This window comes from Alligator sinensis, unplaced genomic scaffold (genome assembly GCF_000455745.1).
Source record: "Alligator sinensis unplaced genomic scaffold, ASM45574v1 scaffold115_1, whole genome shotgun sequence".
NCBI classification, from domain to species: Eukaryota; Metazoa; Chordata; order Crocodylia; family Alligatoridae; genus Alligator; species Alligator sinensis.
In genome coordinates this window covers 3,275,818-3,301,319 of record NW_005841895.1, presented here as the reverse complement: position 1 = coordinate 3,301,319, position 25,502 = coordinate 3,275,818, and the positions used below count along the sequence as shown (strand labels likewise).

General features: G+C 41.7%; 1 protein-coding gene across 2 annotated transcripts in view; it reads right to left on the bottom strand.

Annotated features, from left to right (window-relative positions):
• The window catches only part of DOK5 (docking protein 5), a 79,501-nt gene that overhangs the window by 23,843 nt on the left and 30,156 nt on the right, over positions 1-25,502 (bottom strand). Inside the window, exons 2-5 of one of the 2 annotated variants that reach the window (XM_006018183.3) lie at positions 16,724-16,831; positions 3,508-3,622; positions 3,289-3,408; positions 4-193 (exon numbers count right to left, since the gene is read on the bottom strand). In XM_006018183.3, the coding sequence (XP_006018245.1) occupies positions 4-193; positions 3,289-3,408; positions 3,508-3,622; positions 16,724-16,831 (533 nt within the window). The remainder of the gene's footprint in view (positions 1-3; positions 194-3,288; positions 3,409-3,507; positions 3,623-16,723; positions 16,832-25,502) is intronic. The other variant, XM_025197372.1, reaches the window with a different exon arrangement.

Sequence of the window (25,502 nt, the reverse complement as noted above, 5' to 3'; positions counted from 1 at the left end):
CACCTCCCTGCTTCAAACGTAAACCAAGATGGGTCCCGTCCATAGCGTCGGAGGGCACTTAGTGGCCAAGAAATGAGTTTTACTCTGGGATTCTGGATGTCCCAAAGACAGATATTCTCATATGTTATCTGCAAGGTACATTCCCCATGCACATCTAAATTAGGGGATGGCATCAAATACACATTGAATCTCTCTGGGAGAAAAACAAAAGGTTAGTCTAAAATCCCTGTAAATTAAATGTTTAAGACATTATAGGATTTACCTGTGTTATTTATATAATTATAAAGTCTTATTTCTACTTAAGCAATTACTCTAAGAATAAAAAGATTCCTTTCCTTTGATCAACTACACTTCTTTCTCTCTCTCTCTCTCTGTACACACATAAATACATACATACTGAAATATATATACACACATACATACACACACAGCAATACAGTAAAGTCACTTAAATAGATCTTAAATGCACATTGCAGTTCATGGAAGTCACTTGAATTCCTGTACTGTTTCACAGAATTGTAGAAGGAAATGCTAATATCTACCTAGCAGCCTTAAAATCATTGAGATAAAGCTCTTTGGGGCAGCAGCCTCTTTTCTTATACATCTATAAATGGGCCTAACAAAGGACTGAGGAAGAAAATCTTCCCAGCTGCAGAAAGACCATGCAAAGTCTGAACTGACAATATTCATCTGCTTGGGACTTAGAGGATTGGACCATAGAGAAATGGCGCAGAGGAGTTTCATGGTTATCTGCTTGGTGCCAACTTAAGTTTTGTATTGACCCACTGTGTGAGAGAATGCAAGGGAAGTGAGTTTTGGTTAGGCCTAGGAAGTGACAGGGTTATTACCAATACAGTAAGAATTTCACAGGCCACAAATTTTGTATGCAAGGTTCCTGCATGCTGCAGCCTCTCAGGAAGAGTTCTAAAACTGTCCCCTCACCTAGCTCCAGTTTGGGATTATATGGAAAATTCACTCTCGCTTGTCCAAGTAAAGACATGACACATGGGTCACAGCAAAACTCTATATGAGTTGTTCAAGTCACTGTTCTATGGCAATTAATTTCTTTTTTAATAACGATGGTTGTATTAAAAAAATCTCATAAAACAAGGTTAAGTGCAGTTCAAGTCTATGTATTAATAGCTCTCCGGTGTGTGTTAAAAAGACTCCCAAAGATTCTACATGCACTGAATTCTGCAAAGGGGATTTTCTCAATAATCCAGTCCTCACAGATGTGTAATTATCCAGAGCCACTCACCACTTGTCAAAGCAAGCATTTCTCACTGCCAGAATTTTTTTTTTTTTGAACTGAACAAAAAAACATGTTTCCAATCAGAAGTAACAGTGGAAAGGCAGAAGCTAGGGTAAAGATGCACCTGGTAGATCACAGGTATTCATCCTCCAGCCTGAGAGCCAAATCCAGCTTGTGAAGCCATGGCACCTGGCCTGTGGGGATCCTCATGGGTTGGAAAATTTTCCATCGGGGAAATGGCGGGAGGTCCTCATGGCCAGATCCAGCCCTGGGCCACTGCCACACAGCAGGATCAGGGCTGGGCCTGTCCCACACACCCCATTTCCAAATCAGACCTGCCTCCTCCCCCATTTGCACATCCAGAACAAGACTGAGCTGCTCCCCACCCCCACCCTGAGTGAATGGATCAGGGTTGGGTTGTGCCCCTCCCCACCCGCCAACCCTATGGCTGAATTGGGCCCCTGCTGCACAAGCTGCCAGTACCAAATTGAGTCCACTGGCTTCATCCAGCCTGCTGACTGATCTGGCATCACCCATCCTGCCTGGTTGGACACCACTTTTGTACACTAACTGAATCAGAGATGAACAAGCTTTTCAGAGAAAGAGCTCACTTCAGCAGACAATGGAAAATTATGAGTAGTTCTGAAAAGTAATGGTCTTAATTTCAGGTAGGGATAGTATATGACTGGATGAAGTGGAGTTAAAATGCAATAAAATTCATACCTATTATAAAGCCTATTATTGAAACACACTAGTCAGACCTTTGATTTCTCCAATCCCCCCACCCCACCCCTCCCCCCAAAACTAATTAAAAAATACAGGAGAATAATGGGGAAAGTTTCATGTTTTCTTTGAGTGAAAAAGGCAAAGCAATACCTTAAAAAATAACTCTAAAGCTTTATCGCTGATTAAATACTGAACTGACTTTTGTAGTTACATAGATGAATTACTGAAGTACACCTTGAGTATGGGTTCCAAATACAGCTTCAGTTTGGAAACAGGATGATGGAAGTAGCAGAAGGAACTAATCGTAAATGAAAATTAACCATGAACAGGCACTTGACCCGCTCTTGCAGCCAGGGCTGAAAGGCACTTTTATGTTTCTACATTATGAAAAATAGGCTGCAAAAAAGCTTTGTACAAAAAACTCCCAGTTAAAAGTCTAATTTTCTACCGAACAAAGATGTCTAAGAAAGTTTTGTTCTTTTCATTGTAAAACCAGATAGTGCCAAACGAAAGGCTTTCAGCCAGAAATTGAAGTGTCATTCAAAAGGGCAAAATTATGATTGGTAGATCTGTTATCATGCTACATGCAGTGTAGTGCAAATGCTCTCTTTTCCTGCAGTTGGGCTTCACAGTGGACTTCATGGCACCATAACCACAAGTCTTACATGGAAAACTCAGCAAAAGGGGAGACTGGTGCATCATGTTTAGTTAGGGAAATACAAATTTGAGATGTTTCCATAGGAACATTTCCAAAAGCATTTAGATATACATCGGCATCTGGATATATGGAAGCCATCTACCACTGTAACTCTGATTTTTGCAGACAATTAATAAAATTGGGTGAATAGATTTAACTGCTTGCACAAATGGGCTTGCAGTGCTTTGTGATTTACATATGCAAATAAAAGCATTGAATCAAATTATGCACAACATTTTTATTTATACCCCATTCATCACTAAGAACCCCTGTTATGGACAAGGACCCTGGTGGGTTAGATATTATACAAACATGGTTCCTGCCTCAAAGAGCTTATTGTGCAACTAACTTGTCTGAAAACAAAGTCTAGAATATTTTTAAAATCCTGAATCAAAGCCCCAAACTAATGCCATACACTATTTTTGGTAACAATAGAAATTTTAAAAAATAGAATATTTAGAAGAAAAAGTCTTCTGTTCACAAGGGTGTACACCCAATGTACATTTTTGGTTAGGTACACAGCCCAAACCATTTAAGCAATTGACTCATGCACTCAAAATTTAAACATAATCTATAGGAGGAAACAAAAAAAATCCCATAGTTATGTACATACCACTCTGCTCCCTTTCTACACCAGATGCCAAAAGATCAGGTTCTCCAAGGCTAATGTCATTAATTCGAGTTCCTAGACACTCCATCTGCAGCACTTTGCACCATTCATCTGCCTCAAGTTCTGCATAAAGACCCAGAAAAATCTGTGTAGGTATTATATGCTTCTAATTTCACAATTTACATTCCTGTGTTTTTTGATTTACTAAGCCATTTTACCCACCTGATTCACAAGCAAAGGTTTTGGATGTATCATCATTAAAATAAATCCCAACAGCATGTTTCTTTGTGCTTTTTGGCAGTCGTAATATGTTTTTCACATTATTGAGTTCTGTGACCTGCAAAAGAGCAATTTGGAGCTCTAATTAGGATCTTGAATAAAGACTATTGACTGGAGAAGGAGAGGAAAGCAAGAGATTAAACCAATCTGCAAAACAAGGAGAATGAGCCCATGAGCACACTCAAGGAAATGTCATCTTGACATGAATCAGCTTAACTGTTGACATAGTCAAATTAACTCTTCCCTGGGTTCATATTCTATCTGTGTGCAAGCTCCAACTTAAGTCAATATAAATAGGACACAGATCACGCCTAAATTAAGACTTGGGAGAAAGAAGTGGTGCAAGAGAAGTATCAATAAGGACCAAGAGACGAGGTTTCATCTGAACCATCCACCTAGGCAAGCGAGCCCCATTCATTTGCAGTTTGGTTGTTGAACTAAATATTAGGGTTAATGAAAATGTTTCATTTGAAGTATTCTTGACGGGAAAAGTGAGTTTAATAAAAGAGTCTTCCTTTCCTTAAACCAATTTGTCACCATCTTTTTAAATGCCTGAACCCTCCCAGACCCACTTCCCTCCCCAACCCCTGAAGAAAAAAAAAAAAGATTAAAATTCTTTGGTTTTCAGTTGCTTGTCTGCCAAAGCCTGAAAAAGAAATACAGTTTACCATTTAGGATAAATGATGGAGTAAGTTACAACTAAATAGAGTGAAGAATAGCAGAATTTGGTCAATAGTATTTGGTTACAGTAACACATAGACTGTGATCATTTATCATAAAAGCTAGGGGAAATCCTACCTGCTGAAGTTCTGAAATTTGTTATAATTTCTTTGTTGTTTACAGGCTCTAGATAGAAGGGACAACCTCTATTCCTACAAGAAGAGCAGTTGCAAAGAGGTTGTGCTGCTGTCAGTGCCCAGGCTGAGGGCTTAGGTCTACGTGAACAACATCAAAGCCTTACAGAATTTCCTGAACAAAGCATAGGTTACTGGCTGTTAGCCCAACTGATGTTTTAAGGTATTTCTGACTGAAGAGCTCGACTCCATGGTCACAGAAGGTAAAGAAACTCCATTGACATAGTATTTATGTATCGATTTAACCATCATGGAGGAGGAGGTGATAGTCAAGAAAAGCTTTACCAAGCTTTCTCAAACATTTTACACAAAACTGAGCACCTTTACTGTAAAGTTTTCCTCAATAAAATTCTTCTGCTTCCACATATTCTGTGCATTTGACTTTTAGAAGGCCAAACTTTGTTACTTGCACTCATAAGGGGCAGTATGCTTTATAACCCTACCTATGACGAAGGTACTAGTGGGTGCGAATATGGGTTATCTGGTAGGGCCAATGGAATCCACAGTGCTTTCTCCTAACACACAAACAACAACGTGTGTGTGATACCCATTGCTGGCAACCCTAGAGGGCAAGAACTCTGGGCTCAGAGAAAGAATGGCCTAAAAGGGCAACATCATCTACATAAGGAATTAACCCTTAACTCCAAATTGACAGAAACTCTATAGGGCAAGGAACTTTCTGAGTCTATCCATGGGTAAACAGGGTAATTTTGAGTACAGAGAACACTTTATTTACTTAAGCCTTTGGTTCAGAATTCTTCTAGTGACATTGGACAGCTTTTAAACTTGTCCATGAGCACAGATTCGTTGTGCACTGGAACTGAACAGAAACAAGGGGGACCCGACCTGTTGCCAGAGTGCAATGGCTAAGACTCTTCAACAAAGTCTTATAAGGCTAGTTGTTCATCTCTCATAAAGACCCTGTGCCATTCAGAGGACTCCTCACTGAAGCCAGAAAGGACAACAAAAATAAAATAAAAATCAGAACCTTTGCAGAAGATGCCTTCAAACCAAACTTGCCTACCAAGAACCATCCTACACCCCAAGGCAAATGGATTTCAAGATGGCAGGCGCTATCTGTGACCTGGGTTGAAGACAAACTGATCTATCAGGGGACTACTTCAAATAGTAATAGCAATTAGGTAGAGTAAAAAAAAATGTATTTAACAGCTGTTATGTTTTATTAAACTTTAGCACTACCAAATAAAGAAGTTGTTAGTTCAGCTATGCTGGAAGAATCCAACCCTGTAGACTGAATGCAGCCTTTATCATTGAAGTTTTCAGTCTTTATCCTCAATGGAACTTAAGTAGTATGAGTATGCTTATGTACTTTGTGTACCAGGCTCTTGGGCTAGGGACAGACATTCAAAAAGCCTGAGCCTGGACTGATTCAATCTTTGCAGGTTAGTCTAATCTGGCTAGGCTGAACCAGTTTGTAACCACACAGACATCCCCACTGGACTGAATAAATGCAGGCACAAGCCTGCAGTGGCTCAGGCTAGAAGCTGGGGGATACTAGAGCAGCCCTCCCTACCCTTCTATAGTGCTGAGTTGGGAGGGGGAGGGTGGCCCAGGCCCCAGAAAGATGCTTTGATTAGGCAGAAGTCCCTCCCCATTGCTGTCCACTTCCGGGTCTGCTGCCAAGCGCACTGGGGAGCCCCCACCATGTTCCTGTGGGACACTCCATCTGCCCCAGCATCTCAGTATTCACAAGCCACCTGGTACCTTGAGGTATGTAGAAAAAACATTTAAAGCTGTGTCTATGTCCAAATCACCAAATCTTTCAAAATCAATTTGGAGGTTTCCGATTCTATTCGGAGATATTAAAGGGTCCTCTGATTCAGTTTGGATTTGGAGATTTGGCCACCGAATCAGGCCAAATCGAATCAGGGACTGAAGCTTCACACAGCCCTACTGAACATCTGTTCTGTTACAGGTTTAAACCAGTTTGTGATTATATAAACCGGTTTATGTGTAATGTCTCTCCCTAGCCTTAAAGCCTGCCATTCCACAGTTTTTTTCCTATGGTACAAAGGAGAAAAGTAGTCAGGGAGACAGGTTTCTAAAACAAAGAATTCCATCTTTAAAGATAAATTGTGAAGATAAAAACAGGCTTTCCATTGGATTAGGAAGCACATCATAAGGCTACTTTGGAAAAATACAGTTGGAGTTTCTTCTCTTCTTATTACTGCTATCAAATCAAATCTTAAAGGTCACACAGTAATGAAGAACAACTTCACTTTGGTAAGCCAAAAAGCAGTAATATGTAAATAGAGATTTCATGAACTTCAGTTCATGCTTGAATGACCAGAGGTCATCCATCTGAATTTTGTGGGGGGAGAGACTGGAGAGAATGAATTTGGTTGCTTTCTCTCTCACATTTGTCCTTTATGCTAGTTAAAAGACAATAAAGACAACCTGTACTCCTACCTCTGCCCCATGCTTACCCTCATAGCGGTTTGCTTTTATAGATGTCGAGAAACACTAACCCACATTTACAAAGTTAACTCCTTCTCAACAACATGAGTTCTGGAGGAAACACTACGTGAAATACATGATGGCACTGGTAGCATTAGGTTTATTTTGACAATCCCAATGCAAAGGTTGCAGGACTCTTACTATTAACTCAGATTATCCTCAACATCAGATTCAACTGAATATTTTACTTGCAGTGTACCAAACAAGGGCTCAGTCTACAAAGTCTAAGGTCCCTTTTTCCACAAAGGTCCACCAACAAAATCCCACCTCTCTTCTACTTCTGAGAGCTGGCCTTCAGTTGTTTAAGCAGCCCTGGCACAAACTTTGGTGAATTAATGATCTTATGAACTACTGAACATTTAAGATTCTCTTAGTTCCTGGCTGGTATTGTGAAGAAAGTGGGGGGAAACCCCCACAAACCGCCATGCCTTGGTCAGTTTGGCGTACAGACACTCAACATGGAACCCCCCAGCATCCTAAAAGCAAAACTCCTATAATACAATTAAATGTAAGGTGACTGGGGCAGTTCCAGGGAGGCAAAGGCTCTCAATACACACAGAAAATGTTTAAAGATTGAGGCAGAGGATACAGGATTGAAAGGAGGAAATTTGCTTTCTCCCTCGACTGCCCAAGGGGATAAGAGATGCCTTGGAGAGAAGAGATTGGATCTACTCCATGTCCCACACTGTGCACTCTTCCCCTCATTCCACAGGATCTTCTTCACTCACTGATCAAGTCTCAATCTTCAGGTGAGACACAGGATCATTGCACCCTTTAGGATACATTTAGCTATACTGAAGCCAGGGGTTTCAATGGGGCAACAATTCCCCAGCTAGAAATTAAATTATAATGAAATTCTTAAAAAATATAATAGAGGTAACTGATATATAAAAGAACAATATATATTGTGACTGACACCATGGATAAAACGGTGCCAGATTTCATTGCAAACCGAATGGAAAGAGTTGTGTGACGGTATTTTACACAGTATTTTACACAGATTTCATTTTGAAATCTTTTATCTGCCATGATAAACCCTTTTCTGATAACACTTGGTTTTCCAGAGCTGGGCAGACAACAACTGAAACACTGCCTGATGTGTTGTCAAAACTGTGGATTACATGTCTGTCACCTCTGGTCCAGGTCCAAATATCTCTGGTAACATGCATGTGACTCTTCTCAGCCGGCTTCAAGTCAAATTCTTTTTTGCTATGAGAAAGAACTTAGCATTGCGGGGGATCTTTTGGACCATAAATTTCATGAGTGACTTCAAGCAAAGTATTAAACCATCCCTCACAGATCACCATCACTTCCCTAAATCCAGAAACTACAGCCAGCTGGTTTATTTGTTATATGATTGCCTTTTCTAGCTACTATTTGTGTGGCTTCACTGGATTTTTGCCAAACTTGTACAGCAGACAACTACTATTTCTTCCAATTTTCCTCTTGGTTTTGTTAAGGAATGCATACAACGATTAAAAAAAAGCAGATGCGTTTCAACCTGGATAACCCTTGTTTTAGCTATTGGACAGAATGGCTAATTGGAGAGTCTGAAAATGCCAACAAATATTTTTTATTAAATTTTTCATGGCTTCTTCCATGATGACAACAACATGATGACAGGTTACCTGGTGCTTTTGTATTTTTTCTTCTCTTGAGCATCTTACTATTTCTCTTTGACTTGGGCTCTCATAGCACTATGCAAACCATGATTAACATGAACAAGTTGGAACATGTTTATAATTAAATCTATTATCTTCACCAAAGGCCATAATACACAATATTTTTTAAAGACAGAACCAAAGATAAAGCCTAGCTTGAGAAATTGAACCATTTTTTAAAATTATTTATTCCATTTCTTAAAGAGGATCAGCCCTAAAACACAACCCTTAAGGCCATTTACAAATGAAACAACACAAGTTAGAAACTTCATCTCTTTTAGGTCTTAAGGGCCTTTTCTTTTACATACCTTTCCCTCTTATCAGGCAAATAAAGCAACAGCCCATCTAGAAACATTATAGTTTTCATGCTGGGGGCGTAAAAAGCATCCTAGCTGAGAATAGGATTAACCATACATTTCCCTCTGACACTACAAGCTAGGTAGATAATTTTATAGAACTTAACCTGAGTGCAACTTCATGGCAAAACATTATTCTCATTGGGCATGTCTACATGAAACGCTTTAAGGCACATTAGGGCACATGTCTACAAATGTGCACTTTAAAACGGTGCATTTAGGCTATTTTCACCCTAACTCGATAGCTACAAATGCAGGTATCACATTTAGGTGTGAATTCTTAAAGCGTATTAACAAATGTGTAGACATGTTCCATCTTACCTGCCATGACTTGGTTGTTAATTTGATTTATTAAGGGGGAGGCTGCCCATTCCTTACCCCAATGCCAGGGGGTGCTATCCACAGCTCTGAACCTCTTCTATACCACAGCCCATGCCTCACAGATGGCATCCAGCTTATGATTACTTCCCCCGGCCTGAGGCCAGGACAAATTCAGTCCATAATTGGGCTCCATTCATTCTCTCACACACTCTCCCCCGCCTCTCATGGGGGCCTCTTGCAAACTGCCCATCCTGGGCCACAGTCCACTGCCCTAGCTCCTCTTGAGCAACCCCTCATGGGCTTTCAGGCTTAGCTACTCTCACACTGGTACCACCATGCATCAACTTTGGTTCCCATTAGTTCTCCTACGCTACATGGCATAGCCTTAGACCAATGTTGGGCTGCATCTGCCCCAAGCCCCTCATCAGGCAAATAATTTCACCAACACACACTTGAGGTTGGCCCATTTACCACCCTTCAAGCCACTCAAGCAGCCCTACTCAGTACACCCCCTGGTGCAGCCCTTTGGGCCACCCTCAGCAGCCCTACTCTGTACTCCCACATGCTCAGTCTTTCAGGTGCCCCTTATTGCACCCTATTCTGAGTAGGCCCTCACCATAATTTTTCCCAACAATTTTTCCCAACCCTCCGGTGCCTCTGGGTTCCTTTGTCCCTGCTGGGTTCAGGTGCCTACTAGTGGGCACATCTGGTCCCACTACTCCCACAGTTCTCGCAATTACCCACCAGATGGTGGGGGCCATGGGTAAGGAGCCCCTACTTGCCTTTCACCAGGGAGGTTAGCAGTCCTGGCATTTAGTTGAGACTGCCCCACCACAAGCAGTCCCACCATGCCTCCCAGTCCAAGCTACCCCCCTAGCTCCTGCCATTACCTCCAGGATGTTCCTGAGCTGTAGCTCAGCCAGCTGATGTTTCTCTCATGGCCACTGGCAGCAAACTGCTGCCTCCCCCTATATAAGCTGGGTCTTAAAATGACTGCCCTAATCAGGTACCTGCCAGCTGCCTGCCTCAGCCCCTAAAGTGGCAAGTACCAGAAGGTGCACTGCCACAGCCCTCTTTAACATACTGTTGTTCAAAACATCCAACTATTTGACACAATTAGGACTATTCTTTAGGCAAAGAAGCCAAGGGTCATATTAGCTGTACAAATCGTTTTTTGCAAAGATCTGTTCTAGGCTTCACTAAGGATGTTACACTCTTGCCAAAAGTCCTAGTCAAATCAAGTTCCAAGAAATCCATAGTACAAAGAAAGTCATGGACTTGCAAAAGCCAAGGGAACCTTAGGGTTTGTGTCTTGGAAGGTACTAGGTGCCACATACTGAACATTAGGGGTGTGCGAAATGGTCTGTATTTGATTTGGATTTTAATTCAGTCAGGATTGGGCATAGTGATTCAATCCATTGATTCATACCACTGTCCTGATTCAATGCTGATTTGGAAAATCAATGATTTGGAGATAGACACAGCTTTAAATGCTTTTTCTACATACCTTGAGGTACCAGGAGTGGCTCGTGAACGCTGTGACGCTGGGGTGCATGGAGCATCCCACAGGAGTGTGTGTGTGTGGGGGGGTCCCCCATGTGCTCAGTGGTGAACCTGGAAATGGACTGGAAGTACTTCTGGTCCACTTCCAAGTCCACCATGGAGCACACGGGGGGGGGGGCACACCCCCCTAACTCAGTGATCAGCCACAGGAGGCCTCTGGTACATGCCCAGACCCAGGAGGCACCATTCACTGAGCCAGGGGGACACAGGAGTTTCCCCTGCATGCTCCCCGGTGGACCCAGAAGTGCTCCTGGTCCACTTCTGAGTCTGAAGCCGAGCATGCTGGGGAGCCCCCCGCATCCCTGTGAGATGCTCCATCCACCCCAGCATTGCAGCACTCCCGAGCTGTCTTCTAGGGCTGTGTGAAACAGCACTGTTCCATGCTAGATCGTGCTGGGGGGTGGGGAGTCAGCTTAGCTGGACTAACTTCCCATCCCCAGCGCTACGGTCAAAATATTTTGACTAGCCTCATTTTGTTTTGAGGCTATTTTGACATCATTTGTTTTGTTTTGGTTTTGCTGTTTCAACCTCAAAATGAGTCAAAACAGTGTTGAAACCAAACGGCTGGTAAAATTTCGCACAGCCCTACTGCCTGTCACAGAGAGGTATGTAGAAAAAATTTTTAAAGCTGTGTCTATGTCCAAATCACCACATTTTTCCAAGTTGATTTGGAGGGTTCCAATTTGATTTGGAGAGATTAAAGGGTCTCCTGATTTGATTTGGATTTGGAGATTCAGCCACCAAATCAAGATGAACCAAATCAGGGACTGAAGCTTCGCAGAGCCCTACTAAACATACAGCCAAACTTTAGTATGATGCACTGAACTTAGTCGATATAGGATATTCCCTAACTTCTGCCCCAGGTAAAGCAACTAGAGCATAATATGGGAGGCAAAGCAGTTTCTGACACTGCACAATCCTTTAAACCCCAAATTTCAGAGAGAACAGAACACATCCCCTTCACAATTTTCACTCTGTGCTTCAGGGAGACACAGACTGACACTGAGCAGTCTGGGTCAACCAATCAAGGCTGCATTGTGCACTGCTGTCATCTCTCACCAGGCAGAGTGAGGGAGCCTGCAGAATGCAGATATCTACACTGGGGGCTACTCGCTGCACAGCATTGTCACTGCAAACTCTCTGCTCCTCAAAGGCTTATCATTCAAATGTCTGTTCAAGCACCTCCAGGTAATTTTTTTTTTCTACCAGGAGAACAATCCTGAAGAATTTTCCCAGATCGTTTGAACATGTATACGCAGCCAGAGTGAAAATTTCCGCTGGAGATATATGTGAAACAAAGCTTTGGTAGCTTTATTTGTTTATCCCACAGACCATAATATTAAAAAAAAAACAAAAACATCGAGGAAAAATCTAGCCTGTTCAACATCAGAGTCATCAATCATCCATTTATGCTATCTTGGTCTGCAGCCAAGATAGTTTATGACCAGGATTCCAATGGGTAAAAAGCACTACAATTCTGTAACATATGATTCAATCCCAGAGAAGTTTGCAACAGCAAACACACTTCATCAATGTAAAGAACTAACATGGATCAGTAAATATTTAAGGAGAAATACTGAACTCCATCTAATTTTACCACAACCTAACTAAAGTTAAAAATTAAGGGAGAAAGAGAGGAAGCAGCAAAAATACCATGAGGGATACCATGAGGGAATTATTTAGTAGTAAATAATTCTGCTAACGCAAAGGTGCACCAATCACTTTTCTCCTTATAGGATTCTTCTGGGATTAAATTCTCCCCAGAAGCTGTATTGTGGTGCCGCAGATCATCAAAAGTCTAACATCAGTGATGGAGACTTCAGGCCATTCTGGATTTCACCCACTGAAAATAGACCATACCAAGGGTCAGTAGGGTTAGGGACAGAAATTACACAGACTGGTATAAATGATTAGAAACTGGTTCAGATCTATAGCATAACAGAAGTTCAGTACACATAAACTGGTTTGGCCATTTTGAATGCAGTTTAAGATAAACCTGGATGGATGTAGTATCAGGCTTAACTGATTTAGGTTAGATCAGTTTATTGAACTTCCGTCCCAGATCCCCCTCAGATTCAAGTTAATTTACACTATCCCAGCATCCCAGGATGCTTTGCACCTCCCCCACAAATCTATACAGACCATGTAGGAGGACTTTCCCATCTGAAACTCTGACTCAGTCTCCATTTATAGCTACACAAAAAGGCACAAGACCACAATATCCATTTGAGGTCTTCTTAAGATCCACAGCCACTAACTACCAATTTTCAACTACCTGATGATTTCATGGTAGGGAGCAGCACATCACAAAACTTCTGAGAAATCTTGATTTATTACATTCCAGTAAAGATACAAAAAATGGCCTGCCAAATGATTTCATTTTCTGAAAAGCTCCAAACTAGATACTTTATTCATAATAAGTGATAGCATTCATTTAAATAAATGTTTAACAGCTACTGATTAGCAGAATGGTCATACTTTAAATGTTTAATTTGTTACCGATACAGTTTTGCATTAGTGAGCTTGGAAAACAATTACAAATTATACAATTCAATTTTCCAATGGATTATTTTGTAACTAGACAGAAAGACTGTTTAAATTACTTCTGCTGTTTCAACGGAAGATTAATACAATCGGATTAAAACTCAAATCCCCTTGAGAAATCGGCATATTCCTGTCAGCACTATGCAATTAGTCAGTATTGTATTGGAATATTAAGGCTGCTTTTGGTACCTTGCAAAGTCGAAAGCCATTAAAAGGAACAATAAGTTGATTTCTGACATTCTTCCCCCCTCCCTACCCTCCACTTTTTTCCCGTTTATGCTAATTTATAGATGATGATTTATTTATGTTTACCAAATAAAAACTAGGCAGCTACCTAAAAGGCAATTTTCTGCCCAGCTTTTCTAGTCTGTAGCCTAATTATTTTTTGTCCCTTGTGGGACTGAGTGAATTAAGTGGGCAATGTGCTTTATGTATGCAAATTTGCAGTGTACTTCATAAGCTTCAAATGACTTTGTTCTTATACGAGTTGCCAGTCTGTATTTTTGTCCTGACTATATCGCGTTCATAATATATTCTAATCTTTACGTGTTGTAGAAACTGAATAAAATGGGGGAAAAAAAATGAATGGGCGTATATTACTTATAGGTCAATATTCTATAAAGATCTGTATTTCCTTTTGTATTCTTTTACCCTACTAGGCATTGATTTTGCTAATCAAATACAAGATTATTTTCTGGAACCCAGGACACACATGCATAGCAAACTAAATGCAAATAATAAGGGGAAAAAAGGAAATCTATAGATTTTCCTGATTTTAAAATAATTACAGGTGAGAGAGGCATCAGCTTCACATACAGATACACTTTCCATCCTGCGCCCTAAAAGTTTCCAGTTTCTTGGCTGGGTCCTCAGAAGAGGATACACACCCATACACAGCACGTACACTCACCTAATTCATATATTCAGAAATGAGCTCACAACACTGGAGGCCTGTAAGTTACTAAAGAAAGCTTTTGCCTGTGCTAAGAAAAACCTTCCCATTTTTCAACTCATCTCTTATATTTGCTGCCCTGTACCCTATGCTCTAAAACTGAAGCTCTGATGGGGAAGAAGGAAACACCAAATCCTGCGGCTGAATATAACGGGCTACATATAAAATTCACCTACAACTCTGAATCTGTTCTGTTTCATGTGTTCAATAAAAGTTGGACTCTGCTGCCTCCCTCAAAACAACAACTTACAAAAATGTGGGGTTGGGACAAGAGTTTGAGGGATTTCCCCCCCATCTTTCTTTGATTAGGAGACTCTTGTATTCTAAAAGGATCAACAGCTCTTCCAGGAACATTTCTGGCTTCTTAAGAAAAGGCTATTTCACCAGGTTTGGTGCATTTTTTGTGCTAGGAAATATTTATGGAAAAAATAAAGGTGAGTTAAGAATGGTATATTCAAAAAGGCCCAGAATTGGCTGAATTCTGCAACTACCAGTGTCAATGGGATTTCACCATTCATTACAGTGGACACACAGTGCAGTCAACATGGACTTCTGTTGACTATAAACACTGTAACTGTCTATATGCCATATTGCTCCCATAAATCAGGTGAGCAAACATTTCAATGACTTCAGGCCTTATTCTGCAACTTGATTTACAAGGCAGGACCCTTATGTGTGTAGGAAGCCCCACTGAATGCAATGGGTTCTTTGGTATAAAAGTCAGCTCTCACGGATCCAGTTGCAGAAACTGATCTTTAGGTAGCATTTGCAAATGATTACACGTGCAAAAATGGAAATCCTTTTAAAGAGGAGCAGAAAATCTGGTCACAAGTGCTTAATTTCCTTTTGATTTCAAATCCGTTGCTTAATTCTGCAATCTGCCAGGCAGCAATGCATATATAACTGACACTTTGCATTAATACAATAAAAGAAATATAGATGTGCATCAATAACTGACAGAATTGTGCCATTATAAACGCTACACATTCTACCCAGAACTGGATATTATCTCTCCTAAATGCATACACTGTGCAAACCACACAGATCAAATAGAAAAATGTATTACTCACATTTTGAAAATTGCTTAACATAAACTTAAATGAACTCCTATTTCCGGGCATATCTTATTATAAATAAACCCAAGGTTTTAAGATCAATCAATTACAAAATTATGCAGTGTGCATACAGAAACAACTCTGAGAATTCAAATTCCCTCACGATTTCTTCCTAAGTGTGTGTCAAACTGAATAAGAGTGGATCTGCCTCAAGCTCATCTGTGCTCTGATCCTCCTAGGATGTTATGCACATAATTCCTAATCTTCTAATGTATTAAGCTTTTGCCAACAATGATTATAAATTAAAGGGTCTCTTATTTACATCCCCATGCCCGGAAGAATTACATGTGTAAATTCTCAGATATATTCAGAATAAGCATAGAACCCTAGAGTAAAAGTGATTAGAAAAAACTAAGTTCATTGGCCCTAAAGGCATACAGCAAGGACTTATCATTATGTCCAACTTGCTATTTCAGTTAAATCAAACTGAGAAAGTGTGCTGCCTTTTGTTTCCATAGGCTTTACAAATAGCCAAAGTCTTCCCGGCAGATGCAGATACAAGTGAAATAGAAACCTGTGTCTAAAACCTGACTTTATGACTCATGGTCACTGCAATGATGATTTAGATGAACCTTTCTGAGGCAAGGACTCAGGTTTTGATTCTTATTTACATTAAGGACATACCATACAAATGTATCAATGATGGCAGGCCCTAAAATTTGTGTAAGCATGATTTATTTCCACCCTATCATACACTGCTGCTGATGTAAAGGAGCCAAGCTTATACAAGAAACATGTGATGTTTTCATATACGTATGAAAAAGTGAATAGCCCATTATTCCTGCAACATCAAACATAGTACTTCATTTCAGAAGGATCCTGGAAGCCAAATTAAAGAAAAATAATGGCAAAATTTAGGAACACAAATCCAAAATTTCAATCCTGAAAACATCCAGTCTATGGTTACCCAACCACAAAAAGTCTAGCCTAAGGAACTCATTTGGTTTTTTTATATTCAAATTTTTGCTTGTACACGTATTGATAATTGCCTCTGTCTCGACAAAGTCAGGCAGCTTAGTGACTAAGCAGTGATTAAATTCACTGAGATTCAGAAATTAGACATTCCTCTGCCTTTTTCTTCTGAGGGAGTCAGACTGAGTTAGGCATGTGAAGAAGTGGCATCCTGAATCGGAAACTTAATTGTGGATGAAAACAGGACATACAGCTTTAAAACTTATTGCAGCAGCCCTTTTAAAAGTAGCAACAGTTAAGCATTCTTGTTTTCCTTGTACTCCAATGCATCTCAGTCAATAGGGTGGTAGGGTTACCAATGCCATGAAAGTTCTGCATAATTTTGCACGTAACCAAATCTTACCTTGTGATAGCACCTAAAATACGCAGCACGCTCATCTGAGAACTTCTCCAATCTCTTTGGCCCTTTGCTCGAAGCTTTCTTGAATACTAACCAGCATCTCTGATAAATCTGGAAGCACAAAAGAGTGAACTTGGCATCTCCGTTGACTTCAATATAACTGACATTTGCATAGAAATGCGTTCTTTTTTATGCTTTTGCATGTAAATTAGGTGCAAGTCATAAATTAGATGTTTCTTTGGGTAAAATACAACAGTTGCCACAGTGAATGGTCCTGGGTAGCTTTAACGTGGGTGGATTCACAAGTAGTAGTAGCAAAGACATCGCTAGACTGATTGCATGAAAAATTCCCATGGATCCAATACTTGTCTGATCATCTTCCTCAAAGATTAATTACAAGAAAAGCAAATGCAATTGCAATAACTTAGCTTCCCAGGGGATCACCACCTGTTGAAGGATTTTTAGTTATAAACATTTTGTCAATTTGAATGATCCCATTACAAGTTTTGGTCTTGATCCATGAACTTAGAAACATGACAAAACTTTGATGAGAGCCAGGTAGGGAGCTTTCCTGTAAATGCAAACAGGATATTAGAACATTTGAAATGCGGTTGAAAACATTACTAACACAAATGCAAAATCGTATCCATTATCCTGCAATCTGGGACCAGAATTTGGGAATTTCTGGAACAAACTTTAATGGGACCAGGAGTTATTAAATTATTGAACCCAGCTTTGACCCCTCGACTAAAAACTATTATTCCATTTGCTGTAATCAGTTCAATTCTAAATTAAAACTTGCCACTTATTGCTAATGTATTATGGTACTGCCTGATAACCGGTGACCAGGTCCCCATTGTGCTAGATGAAGAATGTAGCTTAGCAAACTCTCTGAGGCAATGGTGGTATTGTCTAACTAAATGCTACAAAAAGTAAGGGACTTGAGGACAAAGCAGTGAAGGATGTTCCAGTTTAACCTATGAAAATGGTGAAATGCTCAGATAATATGCAGATAGCAGACATGAGCACCATGAAGTGTGAAGTGATGCCTGAGATGAGATGAAGATGAGTCCAGATGAAGGCTCTTTTTAAGCTATTTCCTCATGCTACTGTAACTTCAGTCCTTTTGATCTTACTTGACCTTCTTCAACTATCAAGGCTCTCAGAAACTTCTAACAACACCTTTGCACTCAGGTCTCAAGGCTTCTACTCTTGCTTCATGCTTCTTGAACCCTCTTCTAAGACTGTGGATCACACATACTTTGACCTGTCTCTATTGGTTTCCATGGCTCAATTTCTCCTTCTCTCTCCCCAACTTGGATTAAAAGCAAGCAAAAATACCATCTCTTTGAATGAGAATCTTCCTTCTCTTCTCCCACTCTCCACAGAGCCATGAGAGTCTCCATCTACTCACAAATCAATAGGCAAGGTAGATAGTTAACTCCTGTATCCTCTTCTGAAGTTGTGGTCAATGTGAAGCTTACTCAGCTTGAACTGAACTCCCTCTTTGTACTTCCAAGCCCTCTTTTCCTACCGATATAGATTGCAGCAATATCTCTACTTCTCTAAAAGACAAATCAACTCCTGCCAGGTGTGACAGGGTGCTTGGCACACCTGTCACTAAGAGGAAAGGGCTGCCTGAGAAGAAGCTTGCAGGTGTCTCCATAATTGGTCCCTGTCACACCTGACCAGAAGGGAGCTGGACTTGAGCCATATCAGCCCAGAGCTTAAGCATGTCAGGCAACCTAGTCCTGAGGGCCACAGGTAGAGGAGCTCCTGGTAGCAGGGCTGCATCAGGACTCCTAGCTTAATGTTTGAGCTGGGGGTAAGCTCTGGAGGCTGTAGAAGGGACTGAAGCCTGGGAAAATAAGTGTGAGCAAGGCCTGGAATTAAGCCTGAAGCCCGACTAAAGGGCAGAGAGTGGGGCCAAAAGGCCCAAAACCCATAGAGGGGCAGAGCCAAGGGACAGAAAGAGAGCAGTGTGCCAACAGGGCTAGAAAGCCCAGAGGTCTGGAGCCCAGGAGGGGCAAGAATCAGCAGGGCCAAGGAATGCCAAAGGTTTCACTGGCCCAGGAGCATGGCCAGGGCCAAGGAGAGGTGCTGAAGGCTGAATACAGCCACAGCCAGACATTAGTGGGATTGGAGGAGCCCAGGAGTCTCACCTGGCTTAGGAATGGGGCCAGGGCCTTGGAATGGATAAGCCAAAAACCAGGGGTCACAGCTGGAGACCAAGGGGGCCAAGGAGCCTGTAGCCCAAGACAGATGAGGACTGGCGCTGGGAGCCTGTAGCCCGTGAAGGGCATGTGTTAGAGTGGGTATTGGGGAGGATGGAGCCCATGAAATTGGCCCTTAAGGCAATGGCTATAGATGCCTGTGGTCATGAGAACAAGATGAGGCTTGGGAAGCCCTGGGGCAGCCTCCCTTCATCTAGAAACTAGATACATCAAGGTGTGGCAGGAAAGTGAAGCAGTGATTGCCCAAAGAGAGTGAAGTGAATAAAGGCTGAGGAGACTCCAGGGGCACTACAGCCAACCCTGGAGATGAACCCTACTATACCAGGACCATAACATCTCTTGTCTGGATTAATGTAGCCTCTGTAGCACATACCTTATTCCCTGCCTTTGTCACATACACAGAGGAAGTTCTGGGTGTGCAACCCATGCATTATAAGGCACTAAAAGAAGGAAGGAAAAGTTAAGGTAAATTCTAACTGAAATAATGAATTAAGATGATGTCTGTGACTGAAGCTGTAGGGCTGCGCTAATCCTGAGGTGAACTACAAGCACAGATACTGACTTTGAGCTAAATGAATAGCTCCTGCACTGTTGAAATGGCCATTGGTTTATTTGTAAAGGTTAAGAAAGGGTTTTTAAATCTGAAAAACTACTTGCCAGGAGGTAAACACTTGAGCACAGTAAGGAATCTGTTGGGAAGGCATCTGCTTAATTATATAAATGCTAACTTCACAATCCAGTGCTCTATGCTTGAAACACTACCATTGAATTTATATAAAAGCAAGTCATTTGAGGGCAAAGCACTTTACAAATGCAACAGTTTTCACCATTTGAAAATGTCATCTTTGAGTTTATCTAGCTCAGTATTCTTTATCCAAATGCGGAGTCGGGGCTACTAAGCTAATGCCAAGTGCTTTACAAACTACTAGAGCGGACCAGGTTCTTTGGGTGGATGTGATATCTTTTATTAGACCAACTAAATAGTTGGAAAAATTGTCCTTTGCAAACTTTCAGGTACAAACACTCTTCTTCAAGCACAGGGAGTGTTTGTTGTTGCTTTGTGTGCTCTCACAACTACTAGAATCCCATGACCAGGAAGATGCAAAGATGGTTTAATGACTTATTCCTTTATTCCTTCCTCTTCTCTGGGTGGCAAGTTCAGAGTCTGGCCTTTTAAATATGAAGGACAATTTAATCTCAAGGTGTCTAAGGACTTGCACGGTCTACTTGACTGCAGTTTTGCATGAATATGGTAACTGTATGAAGAGGTGTTCTAAGGTGGAAACATGAAGATGTTGGACTAAATGTCTTCATGGAGACTACTGGAGACATGATTCCATGTTAGCCAGAATCTGGTTCAGTTACATGGGTTCCAGTTCATCATATGTTTTGTTTGTTAGTGGGTGTAACAGATGTGTTATAAAAGGGTTAATGCATCTGATTAAAGAAATTCTCAAATGATTCTAGATCACATGAATCCACATTTAAGCAAAAATTATTTAGTACAAGCAGACACAAAAATGCTTGAAACATTTTGGTCCATTCTCATCATTTCCCTAGCTATAGTCATATTTGTTCAATTTATTAACACCCACTGTATCAATTAGTCTGCTATGCATTGCTAATGGAAGACATAATAGAAATCTTCAGAATGATAGTCTTCCAGTTTTTCTTTCTTAGAGTGATTCTAAGCAAATAGCCACAAGATCACCCTTTTTCGATTAATGCCACGGTCTGAGAATTGGAAGATTTCCAGCTTGCACGGGTTCTCTGTGACTTAGGAAAAACATGCATCTTAATTTCTTCATCTCTAAACTGAATAGGATAATGTATCTATCTTCTAGAGGAGAAGTTTGTTAGTGGTTGAGTATATTAGGTGGTTATATGTACAAAAAATCTTATCCTCAGTCTCATGCTAATGAAAAAGAATGCAAGAACTCAAACTGGATAAGAATAACTGTCAAAGTCACTGCTGCTCACAGGCATGGCATAACTTATATCAATAATGTCTGCATCTACCAGCGCACAGCTTGTGCTAAATTGAGTCATATCTTGCTACTGACCTTTTTAATGCAAAACTCTTACTGATACAGGAAAAGGTCACTGTACAAAATGATAACAAGGCCTAGCATGTTTATTCATAAGCAGGTGTAGGCAATGAATGGCTCAGGGGCCAAGTCTTGCTCATGGAAACACTGGGTTTTGACTATGTCCATACCCATGCTGGAGCTGAGCTGCAAGGAGCTGCACCCAGGCTGGGGAGCTGGAAGCTGTGCCTGTACTGTTACCACTTCTCTCTATCCTATTCACTACCCTGCTCTTCCCACCCCCTCCACAAAGCATGGAGGGTGGTATGGGTGCAGCTTCCAGCTGGAGGGGAGCTGGGCTGGATGGAGGTAAGCAGAAGTGGCAGCAGCATGGAAGAAGCTCACAGCCGCCCAGCCCCAGCACAACTCACTTCCACTGAAAGGTGCACTTACACCATAACTAGGAAGCAGCAGGGGAGTTAGGAGAAGCAGCAGTAGTGTGGACACAGCTCCTGGCTTCATGGCTCCATCAGGGGTGCAGGGAGAGTCCCCCCACCACTAACATGCTGTCAAAGCCACCCAGCCTATGTCAGGCTGTACCTGAGTTGTTCCAGCCCATAGCTTGAAAGAAGTTGCTGGCCCCAGGTCATAAACACTCTTCCTGATTTAAAATAAGGCATTCATGTTAGGGATCGGTGCTTGGTCCACGTGGTCGGTGCTTGGTCAATATCTTTAGCAATGATTTGGATGTGGGGGTAAAGAGCTCACTGGCCAAGTTTGTGGACGACACTAAGTTATGGGGGAGCATGATCACACTTGAAGATAGGCTGCAGATACAGGCAGACCTAGACAGGTTGGCAAGTTGAGCAGATCAGAACCAGATGAAGTTCAATATTGAGAAGTGCAAAGAGCTCCATCTGGGGATGAACAATCCCCAGCATATTTACATGCTTGCTGGTGCCAAACTGACTAGCACCACGACTGAAAGGGATCTAGGGGTAATAACAGACTATAGTAATGAATATGAGCCGTCAGTACAATGCTGCAGTCAGCAGGGCAAACATTACTTTGGCGTGCATCAACCAATGCATCTCAAGCAAAACCGAGGAAGTGATTATTCCACTTTACTCGGCATTGGTGAGACCACAGCTGGAGTACTGCGTCCAGTTCTGGGTGCTGCACTTCAACATGGGCATGGAAAAGCTTGAGAGAGTTCAAAGAAGAGCCATCTGTATGATCAAAGACTTGCAAGACAAGCCATATGAGGAAAGGCTGAGGGACTTGGGACTCTTCAGCCTAAAAAAGAGAGGGGACTTGGTAGGAGTTTACTGCTACATCAGGGGAATACATCAAGGGCTTGGTGAGCAACTGTTCACCAAGGCACCTTTAGGAAAAAAAACAGGAGTAATGGACACAAACTCCTGGAAGACCATATAACATTAGGAAAAACTCCTTCACAGTCAGAGAGTGTCCAGACTGGAATAAACTCCCTCCAGAGGTGGTTCAATTGCCTACCCTGGAAATCTTCAAGACTGGATGGTCACCTAGCTGGGGTCTTTCCTGTCTCATGCAGGGGGTGGGGAGAGGGGAGAAGGTGGGCTGGACCCGATGATCTCGTGGAGAATTCACTCTTAAGCTTGAGTGATGCAAAACACTTTGAAAAGAACAAAAATGAATGATTTGCTTTTACAGAGTTTAATAAAGTCTGCCTTAAAATGTCAAAGGCAGATAAAATTCCATAATTGTTTTGGATCAAAGTATTGTTCAAAAAGTACACACAAGAATACATTCAGTTTCAACCTAAATCTAGGGTCACATTTCAACAAGATCACCTAATTCCATACTCAAAATATTCTCAGATGTTCATTAAAAGTTCCCAGGTGTAAATTTATAAAAAGGCTTTCTAGATGACAGCCGGAGAGTAGGAAATGTTCTACAGTATGTTAGTTTGAAATACTATCTTGAGGGTTTGTAGAACATGTGTTAAGCAAGTCATTTCAACTCTGTCTTTTTACTTAACATATTTGGAAGGTATATTTAAAGATGCTTTAAAAAGGCTGGGGGAAAAAAATCATAAAAACAGTTGTTGCTTAGTTTCCTTTGATCTAAAATAGTTTTCTTAGTTCATCTAAATGTTTCATAGTTTCATAGTTGGTAGGATCAGAAGGGACCTGAGCAGATCATCAAGCCTGACCCCCTGCCATGGGTAGGAAAGAATGCTGGGGGTCAAACAACCCAGGCTAGGTGATTATCCAGCCTCCTTTTGAAGACCCCCAGGGTAGGGGCGAGCACCACTTCCCTTGGAAGTTGGTTCCAGATCCTAGCCACCCTGACTGTGAAGTAGTGCTTCCTGATGTCCAGCCTGAACCTACTCTCAGTCAACTTATGACCGTTGTTCCTTGTTACTCCTTGCAACGCTCAGAGGAACAGGGACTCTCGCGTTCCCCACAGGTCCCCCCGGCAAGTTTATAGACAGCCACCAGGTCCCCTCTCAGCCTTCCCTTGTGGAGGCTGAACAGGTTCAGGTCCCTTAGCCTCTCCCTGTAGGGCCTGCCCTGCTGCCCCCTGATCATGCGAGTGGCCCTCCTTTGGCCCCTCACAATGCTATCCACATCCCTCCTGAAGTGCAGTGCCCAGAACTGGACGCAGTACTCCAACTGCGGCCTGACTAATGTCGCACAGAGGGGGAGGATCACCTCCTTGGACCAGCTCGTGATGCATCTGTGAATGCATGACAAGATCCTAATGTGAATTCCTAATCTGTGAATGCACTGACCACGTCCCCACATTGGCAGCCCATGTTCATCTTGGAATCAATAATGGCTCCAAGATCCTTTTCTGCCTCTGCGCTGGTGAGAAGGGAGTTCTCCAGCCTGTAGGTCTGCTGCTGGTTCTTTCTCCCTAGGTGCAGCACCTTGCACTTGTCAGTATTGAATCCCATCCTATTTTCATCCACCCACCCCTGTAACCTGTCCAGATCTAGTTGTAGCCTGTCCCTCCCGTCTAGCATGCCCACCTCTCCCCACACTTTAGTGTCATCCGCGAATTTGAACAAGGTGCTTTTCACCCCACCCCACATCCAAGTCGAAGATGAAGATGTTGAACAGTGTAGGCCCAAGGACCGAGCCCTGGGGGACCCCACTGCCCACGTCCAGGTTGAAAATGGCCTGTCCACCACCACTCTCTGGGTGTGGCCCTCCAGCCAATTTGCAACCCATCTGACTGTGTAGGCAGTCGCCTAATTTTTTAATGAGAATGGGGTGAGAGACAGTGTCGAAGGGCTTCCTAAAGTCCAGAAAGACTACGTCCACCACAACACCTGCATCTAAGGATTTTGTGACCTGGTCGTAGAAGGCAACCAGGCTGGTCTGACAGGACCTGCCCCTAATGAACCCATGTTGATTGCCCCTAAGCATAATCTCCCCTGTTTCTTAGTTTCCTTTTATCTAAATTTAAATAAAAGAATAAATATCCATGTCATAATACCATTGAAAGCTAAAATGCATGGTTATAAACTTAAGTCAGTTTGTTGTGGCTTAGTTTGGAAACCTTAGAAAATGGACAAGCATGTATTTTGATGATCCACAATATGCCAAAAAAACAGAATAAAAGATGTAAATAATGATCACAAGAACTGGAAGACACATTATGAAACTAAAGAAATACAGAGAACAAGGTTAAAATGGCTTAAAATAGTAATACAGAAGGTACTGTTAGAGAGTGTCATAAAACAAAAGTAAGTTTAAGATTTGGATACATCTGACATTTAACAATTTGATTTGATCACAGCTTAATGCATCTCTGATAGAAAGTACTTGGGCCCACTGAAACCAAAGGGAATATTTCCACATATTTCAATGGACTTCACAGTTTACTCTTGCAAATTACCTTAGGAGATTTATGGAGTAGGAATAAATGGGGAGCAGATTTGGAGGGAATCAGTCTAGATTTAAATGGGTGAAAAATGCTACACACTTTTTTGGTCCCAAGTTCCATACCTGTGTTTAATTAGTCTGCACTTATGACTGGTAATTAAACTTACCAACACAAAGTTGGGGGCACATGAAACCACCTGCAAAGCCTCTTCTAGCTTTGCCCCTACAAAGAAAGCCTGTGTTTGATGTCTAGTACTTTGCCTACATATTTAACATATGATGAGGTGTCTCAGATCCCATTTAACTCCTGAAAGGGGCCATTCTGCAGTAGTTAATTATGCTTCTTGCCCTTGCATTTAACCATTTCACTAGGAGTTGTCCTACTTTTCATGCGTACATTTCCCTACCTCACCTCCTATGGGTATTACTCTGGCTAGTGTGGAAGTACTGACATTTATTGGCTCACTTCCCCAACGAAGAATAGTTTGGCACATTAGCAAGCTGCTCTAATGCCAGGCAACATCTGAGCCTATTGAGAATGCTCTCCAATTTTCCAGTTTATTGGCAATTTGGGAGCATGGTACTGTTGAACACTCAGGTTTGTAAACTGTATTGTTCAAGGATTTCTAAAGACTGACCAAGATGA